Source organism: Galeopterus variegatus, unplaced genomic scaffold, assembly GCF_000696425.1.
Source record: "Galeopterus variegatus unplaced genomic scaffold, G_variegatus-3.0.2 Scaffold506, whole genome shotgun sequence".
Classification (NCBI taxonomy): Eukaryota; Metazoa; Chordata; class Mammalia; order Dermoptera; family Cynocephalidae; genus Galeopterus; species Galeopterus variegatus.
Window position 1 is genome coordinate 326,539 of NW_007726617.1, and position 8,264 is coordinate 334,802.

The 8,264-nt window shown below is 55.9% G+C and overlaps 1 protein-coding gene across 1 annotated transcript in view; it reads left to right on the forward strand.

Moving 5' to 3' along the window:
- Positions 1-8,264, forward strand: part of VSIG8 (V-set and immunoglobulin domain containing 8) — a 9,557-nt gene continuing 1,293 nt past the window's right edge. The window contains exons 1-7 of the mRNA XM_008569539.1: positions 1-76; positions 4,645-4,820; positions 5,262-5,463; positions 5,587-5,808; positions 6,633-6,752; positions 7,070-7,268; positions 8,122-8,249. Coding sequence (XP_008567761.1) covers positions 1-76; positions 4,645-4,820; positions 5,262-5,463; positions 5,587-5,808; positions 6,633-6,752; positions 7,070-7,268; positions 8,122-8,249 — 1,123 coding nt within the window. The remainder of the gene's footprint in view (positions 77-4,644; positions 4,821-5,261; positions 5,464-5,586; positions 5,809-6,632; positions 6,753-7,069; positions 7,269-8,121; positions 8,250-8,264) is intronic.

The following is an 8,264-nucleotide window of genomic DNA, read 5'->3' on the forward strand; positions in this document are numbered from 1 at the left end:
ATGAGTGGTGAGGAGAGCTCCGTGGATGCAGTAAAATGTGGCGACTGTTGTCACCCAGAGGACGACGTGGCCAATAGTAAGTGGAGGTTTAACAGGTGCCTAATTACAAGTCCCACTGGCTGCCCTTCGCCACTCTCGGCACAGGGAAGAGCTTGGGTGAGGGCTGGGCAATGCCTGGGTAGGCCACCCTGTCACCTCGCTAATTAGGGTTCCTGGGACTCCTCCCCAAGGCGGGGACCAGGCCCCCTCCCTCCCGTAGAAATAACTCCAGCTGCTCCCAGCTGGGCACTCATTGCACCTTCCTGCCACCCCAGGCAGTGTCTGGGCCCTCAGCTCCCCCTCCCTCCACCCACCCCCTCACACCCACCANTCCCACACCTCACTGGGGCACTGTTTGAAGGCAGGGCTCAGGTTTGGAGAACGTGGTGCCTGCCCAGGTTGGGGCAAGTCCCAGCAAGGTGTGTGGTAATTGCTGGAATTGGCTCTGAGTCCCTCCTGGGGTCTGGATTTGGGATTTAGGGATGTAGGGAGGAGTGCAAGAAAAGGAGAATATTTTCAGTCTTTGGGTGAGTGTGAATGTGTGCGTGTGCATGCGTGTGTGTGTGTGTGTGCGCGCACGTGCGTGTGTGAATGATTGCATTTCTGGCAGAATGCCTGCAATACCCTCTTTGGTGAGAGCCGTGCTGGCAGAGCCCACTCAGGAAGCTCTGGCTGTTCTGCAGGGACCTGGGGCATCTCTGTGTGTGGGGTGTGTCTGTGAGTGTGTGAGGATGTACTCAGCACTGTGTGCACTGATGCACCAATACCCTCTTGTGGGAGCCACCTTTTCTCCCCTTTCTTCCCTTCCCCTTCCCACCTCCAAAGGGACGGTCAGGAGTTCTGGGAGCAGCTTGAAAATTCAGAAAAGATTTACAAGCTGAGAATAGACGCTACTATTGAGGAGTAGAAGGTGGCCAGCTCCTGGTGCTTCTCTGGGGGGACAACTAGTCACCACTGTTCTCTTCCTGGAGAGCCTGTTGTCCCCCCTCTCTCCCNTGAGCCCAGGTATGGGGCTGGGTGGGGCCAGACAGGCAGAGAAAGGGGCCGTGAGGGTTCATGGCCTCAAAGGTGGCCTGAGGTGTCCTGATAGGGCACTGCCCACCCTCACCCTGCTGCCACCGGGTTTGGATGTTGCCGAAGGGCCCTGTCCCTGGGAGAGCCTGTGTCTGAAGTCTAGGGCATGTGTCTGTGATGTGGAGGTCTCTGAGTGCATCATAGTGGTGTTCGTGAGCCCTGTGGAGCTCACACACGTGTGCAGGTGCCCTGCATGCACCTACTTGAAAGGGAGGATGGGGCTAGCTAGGAGTCACCTGCAGAACTGGAAGTAGGGTAGGAGAGAGTCAGGTAAGCAGCAGTGCTGCTGGGGGCTGAGGAGGAGCCTGTAAGTGATCAGCTTTCACCAGACAGTCCCAGTGCTACTCCCAGTGCTATTCCTGCCTCCCAAGGCCAGAGCCAAGGGCAGGAGAATTGCTCACCTTGAAAGGGCAAGAGACCAGGGCTGGTGTAAGTCTGAGTGGGCTGCTTCCATCACAGCCAGTGAGAGCTCAGGCCTAAGGCCCCCAATTTGGGCCCTGTGCTGTGAGAGTGCCAGGGTAGTGCCCCCTCCAGGAGGAGGCCAAAGATGATGAGGATGGCGATTCCCATAGTTCCCACACCTCACTGGGGCACTGTTTGAAGGCAGGGCTCAGGTTTGGAGAACGTGGTGCCTCCCCAGGTTGGGGCAAGTCCCAGCAAGGTGTGTGGTAATTGCTGGAATTGGCTCCGAGTCCCTCCCGGGGTCTGGATTTGGGATTTAGGGATGTAGGGAGGAGTGCAAGAAAAGGAGAATATTTTCAGTCTTTGGGTGAGTGTGAATGTGTGCGTGTACATGCGTGTGTGTGTGTGCGCGCACGTGCGTGTGTGAATGATTGCATTTCTGGCAGAATGCCTGCAATACCCTCTTTGGTGAGAGCCGTGCTGGCAGAGCCCACTCAGGAAGCTCTGGCTGTGCTGCAGGGACCTGGGGCATCTCTGTGTGTGGGGTGTGTCTGTGAGTGTGTGAGGATGTACTCAGCACTGTGTGCACTGATGCACCAATACCCTCTTGTGAGAGCCACCTTTTCTCCCCTTTCTTCCCTTCCCCTTCCCACCTCCAAAGGGATGGTCAGGAGTTCTGGGACCAGCTTGAAAATTCAGAAAAGATTTACAAGCTGAGAGTAGACACTACTATTGAGGAGTAGAAGGTGGCCAGCTCCTGGTGCTTCTCCGGGGGGACAACTAGTCACCACTGTTCTCTTCCTGGAGAGCCTGTTGTCCCCCCTCTCTCCCCAAGTCTCTCCACCCAAATTTCCACCCTGCCTTTCTTCCCTCTCTTCAGCCCCTCTCGTCTCTCACATTCCCTTGAAGTACTTTCTCAGTACCACAGCAAGAGGAATCAAGGTGAGACACGAGGAACAACTTCCCAAGGAGAGGGAGGGGGTACAGAAAGGCTGGAGCCCTTGGGAGGAGGTTGAGAAAACATCTAAGGAGATTGAAAAGCTGGGGTGAGGCTCCCTGGCCCAGGACAATTGAAGAAAGACATTCAGCCTAGGCAGGGTGGAGGCGCTTTTCTTCCAGCCCATCCCTCCTTCCTAAGCCCCTTTCCCTGAATACTTACCCTCCTGCCTGGCTGGCTCCCATGGTGTGTGCAAAGAGAGTCCTACCTGCTGTGGGTTGCTTCCAGCAGCTCTTCCCCAGGGTGGAGCCTCTGCTCTCAGCTGAGTTCTGGCTCATCTCTGGCTTGCCTGGTGCCGCCCCAGGATCTGGCAGATGGCATCAGGATCCTTATCTCAGGAATGAGATGGCATTCTCTTGGCCTTAGGGCTGGAGGAGGCATCACCAGGTCCCGTTAGAGCCCCAGCAGCCAGCCTGCCCACTCTAGGTCTCCCTGGAGTCTAGCTGGGTTAGGGCATGGCTATCAGCCCAGCCAGCCAGGGTTCCAAGGGGGTGAATTCAGTGACCCCTGAGGTGTTGAGGGTGTTGAAAGGGCTCTTGCTGGCCTCTCTAGAGCCAGGCTAAGTCTGCCAGGCAGGGCTTTTGCAGATATGTCTGGTCTGGAATGAACGCACATGGGGACTATATGAACATTCAGTGGGCGTATCTTTTGGATTTCTATGTACCTGTGTTTATGTCCAGATGTGTGTCTGTGTTTGCATGGATCGGACAGTTTCTGTGTGTGTAGGAAGGTGGGACCACACAGGTGTGTGTCTGCATTTTGAAAGCTTGTAAGAGTGTGTCTACATGTTGATTTGTCTGCCTAAGACAGTGTGTGATTATGTATGCATGTGTGAGATGCTCTCTTAGTGTGAAAGTGGTCCTGAGCTGGAGAAGGACAGAACAAAATGATTGCTGACACCTGGGGATGGGACTCCAAAGGACATGTTGAACCCAAAACAAATGTAAATGGAGAGTGAGCGAGGCTGGGCAAGGGGCTTGAGGATGGAGGGTTGCTGGAGACTGGAGGCAGAATGCTGAGTGCCTAGGGTTGGGCCCTGGGTACATCCTCTTCCTAGGTCCAACCGGTTGGGGCTACTGCTCCCCTGGGGCTCAGGGTAGGGAGGGAGAGGAGCTCAGTCCTGAGCTTCCTGATTCTAGCTCCTCACCCTGGGCTGCTTGTCACTGACTCAGTGGCAGGAGGGGCCCCAATGGGAGTGAGCATGTGGGGGTGGCTGTACCTGAGCCACGCAATCACACAAGGGGAAGGACACATGGTCCATAATGCCACATGTCACGCAAAGCTCACACTGTCCCACAGATAGATAGGTGTGGCCACAGTCTCAGGCATATACCATCACTCACTATTACAGGAACACAGCTAGGGTCTTGGACACAGCTGTTACAAATGGGCCCTCACTATCACTTAGAGCACTTAGGCTCATGTCACACACGACCACACAATACCACACAGAGGCATACAGCCACAGACACACACTGTCGTCCACAGACACACACGGTCTTCTGCTTCTCCTGCTGGAAAGGGTCCCCAGAAGCCACTGTATCCATTCTCCTACCTCCGGACAGGAGCACCTCACTTGGCCCAGACAGAGCTCAGACAGGTAGGTGGCTATTAACCAGCCAGGCTCTTCCGTCAGAGCATTTAACAACTCTGTGAGTTCCTTCCACACACTCGCCCACGCTATCGTGTAAATATATAAGCAGACACTCTACATGGCCATGTGCATTAATATCCTTACAGTGCACATCAGCAGCCATAAATACTAAGAAGCACACAATGTACATATATATACATATTCATACATGCATACAATCATGTATGGATAAAAGCTATATATATACAAACAGTATTTGGATGCAAACCTACACATTCATAGTATATATACGTGTCCATAAGCATGCAGAGACACTGCCACATGAATTAACATGCAACACAAGTGTGCACAGACGCGCCTATACCAATTCACACACACATGCACACACACACACTGGGAGCAGCCCTTCCTCCCTGTGGAACCCCCACCGAGCCCTGGGTTGCAGCTGACACAGAGAACAGTGGAAGGGAGTGGCTGAAGCTGACAACTCAGCCCTGGTTCTGCTCCCCTCACCCCACCTGTTCTGCCTTCCCCTTAGCACTGCTGTCTGCTGTGCGGATCAACGGGGATGGCCAGGAGGTCCTGTACCTGGCGGAGGGTGATAATGTGAGGCTGGGCTGCCCCTACATACTGGACCCTGAAGACTATGGTCCCAGTGGGCTGGACATCGAGTGGATGCAGGTCAACTCAGACCCCTCACGTCGGGAAAACGTGGTGAGTGCTGGGCACAGGGTTCTTCTCTCTCCACACTTCATGGTGTCTACCTGTTGGGCAGCCAACACCCTGAGGAGAGAAGGAGGACGAATAAGGAAACCAAGACCTTGAACTTCCCGCAAGGCTTTTCAAGGAATGAAATCTCTGCAACTGTGAATCAAGCTGGCTAGTGAGTCCATCTCCTCCCACCCCATTCCAAAGGGAAGTATGGTCCCCACCCTCAAGAAGTTCTCAGCCTGACCTTTTACTTTCCAAAGTGCTTGATCTCATCTGATCTCACCCATTACGTATGAGGTCATTGGATCAGGTAACATCATTCCCATTCTTCAGCTGAGAAAACTGAGTCTCAGAGAAGTTCAGTGAATTGCCTGAAGCAGCCAACCCACATGGCCCTCCTTGGCTCTGCCTGTCTCACCACCTGTTTTCCTCTCTTCTTCACAGTTCCTTAGTTACCAGGACAAGAGAATCAACCATGGCAACCTCCCCCATCTGCAGCAGAGGGTCCGCTTTGCAGCCTCGGACCCCAGCCAGTATGATGCTTCCATCAACCTCATGAACCTGCAGGTATCTGACACAGCCACCTATGAGTGTCGGGTGAAGAAGACTACCACGGCCACCCGGAAGGTCGTTGTCACTGTCCAAGGTATGGTCAGACTCTTCTGGGCTCCCATTCCCCAGGCTTCAGAGCCAAGGGCAGCTTGGCCACTCTGAGCCTGGCTCTGCATCTTGGCTGGGCCCTGGCTCACAACTGCCTGCCTCCTTGCAGCACGTCCTGCGGTTCCCATGTGCTGGGCTGAGGGCCACATGGCATATGGCAACGATGTGATGCTGAAATGCTTTGCCAATGGGGGTTCCCAGCCCCTCTCCTACAAGTGGGCCAAGATCAGTGGGCACGCTCACCCCTACCGAGCTGGGTCCTACCACTCCCAGAACAGCTTCCACTCTGAGATTGCCTACCAGGAGTCCTTCCATAGCTCCATGAATCAAGGTGAGGAGGCCCGGGCGAAGGTGGAGAGGGGATGAGTGGAAAATCAGGGACTCTGGGACCTGCTGGGGCTTCCCTGGATTATCAGCGACACCAAGTCATACCTGGAACCTCTTTGGGAGACTCCTCCTCTGGGCCTGTCCCAGCAGCTGCTATTGAGGAAAGAAAAGGCAAAAGTGGAGAGGCAGTCAAAAGCAGTATGTTTAATTTGGAAAGAGCACAGTGTGAAATAGACAGAGCTGAACTTGAATTCTGGCAGGGACACTGACTAGCTGCAAGTCTCAGGCAAGAGGATTAACGTCTCTATGCCTTGATTTCTTCATATGTGAAAAGGGAATACTGATACCTGCTTTTCAGGGGCATGTGAGGATTAAATGGGATGAGGTGTGTAAAGCTCCCAGTATGTAGAGAATCTGAATAATATTGACAACCAAAGAATAACAGAGCTAGAAGGGATCTTAGAGTTCCTCTGCTCTAACCCTGTCCTCACTGTACAAATGAGACCAAGGCTCAGAGAGGGGGACATATTTTCTTAAGGTTGCAGAGTGAATTAATGGTGTCTCTGTCTTGCTGCTTGGAGAGGGGTCCTTCCTTGCCTCTCTGTCCCAGCAGGGGGGAAGCGACTCAGCTGGAGAGTGGAGTGGACGTGTGTGTGTGTGCGTGCGTGTGCACACACATGCGCGTGTATATGCCTTCCCTCCTTCCAGAGTGGATGTCTCATCCACCACCCCTCAGGAGCTGAGGCTGCGGGGTGGGGAAAGGGAGTAGGAGCTCTCAGAAACTAGGCTTCTCTACCTGACTCCACTCCTTTGACACTCCAACTTCAGGTATAATCAATGGGGACCTGTGGTTGAAAGACATCTCCCGGGACGATGATGGGCTGTATCAGTGCACAGTGGCCAACAACGTAGGTTACAGCGTCTGCGTGGTGGAGGTGAAGGTCTCAGGTAGGTGCAGCAGCCCTGAGGGCCCCGTGGCTGGGAGGGTTGGACTGGAGGCACCTGGGCTCTCTTTTGGAGCCTCAGCTGTTCTCCCTTTCCACTGCCATCAGTGCACAGGCCTCTACCCAGAGCAGCTGGAAGCCCTGGGAGAAACATGGAGACGTAATGGGTTATCTTGCATCTCCCCATATCTTCCTCACTGAGTGTCCCAGGGCCCGGCGACCCCCTGGGTTCCTCTTCCTCTTTCCCAGAGACTCCGGCCCTGGCACACTCTGATCTGCCAGGCTGCGAGAAGCCTAACCGGCCTCCACTTCTCTCCACAGACACCCGGCGTGTGGGCGTGATCATCGGCGCCGTCTTGGGCTCTCTGCTGGCGCTGGCCTGCCTGGCGGTGGGCATCTGGGGGCTCGTCTGCTGCTGCTGCGGAAGCTCTGGGGCTGGCGGCGCCCGCGGTGCCTTCGGCTACGGCAACGCCGGCGGCGGGGTCGGCGGAGGGGCCTGCGACTTGGCTAGTGAGATCAGGTAAAACCTGATGCATGCTGCATGCTGCTGCGCGGCAGGGGACCGGCGCCCTGCCCTCCTCACCCCTGCCTGCCACCGGCCGGCTGGGACCCCCACCCCAACCCTGCCCGCCATCGCCATGGATTGCCGGGACCACAGCATGTCGACCTGCCACTCGCCACATGGCTTTTCTGTCTCTCCCTCTCCGCACTCCCAGTCTTCCCTCTGCTCCCCCGCCACCCGCCCCCACCCCTTCTCCTGTCTCTGCGCCTCTCGGTCTTGTCTAGACTGTAAGCTCCTGGAGGGCAGGGCCTACGTTTTCTCGTGTTCCCGCGTAGTGCGCCGGAGAGAACGCGGACGTGCTTACTTAAGAAGAGTAAATAGTAAGAATAGTGCTAATAACGTATATTCGAAGCGAACTAGAAATAAAAATAGAACAAGACTAGCAGTGCTAACGATTGCAATGCCTTGCGGATGAAGGGGAAGAGGAAGGTTGAGGGGCAGGAAGTGAGGAAAGAGAGGGAGAGAGAGGGCCGGGGCGGCTTAGTTAAGGGAAGAAGGCCCAGGAACGCAGCTCCTTCTGGATCTCTAGGGCTCCCTCCTTACTACAGACGGTTCCGCCAGCCTCAGAAAGGGATTGGGGGCCGCCTGGATGGGGCCGCCTGCCGTGTGCTGTCCAGACGTGTGGACAAGGCCTGACTGGAGGGTGGGGATGGTGGCCCCGGGGAAGGGGCAGAGAGGAGATTTAGGCCCAGGCGGAGAGCGGGAGGCGAGGGAGACCAGAGGTTGCCGAGAGCCGCCGGCTCTGCCCAGGCCGTGCCCACGCCGCGCCGCGGAGGAGCCCGCTCACCCGCCCGCCTGTTGTTTTCCACAGAGAGGACGCCGAGGCGCCCGGGTGCAAGGCCAGCGGGCGCGGCAGCCGCGTCACCCAGCTCCTGGGGTACCCGACGCAGAACGTCAGCCGCTCCCTGCGCCGCAAGTACGCGCCTCCGCCCTGCGGCGGCCCCCTGCTGTACG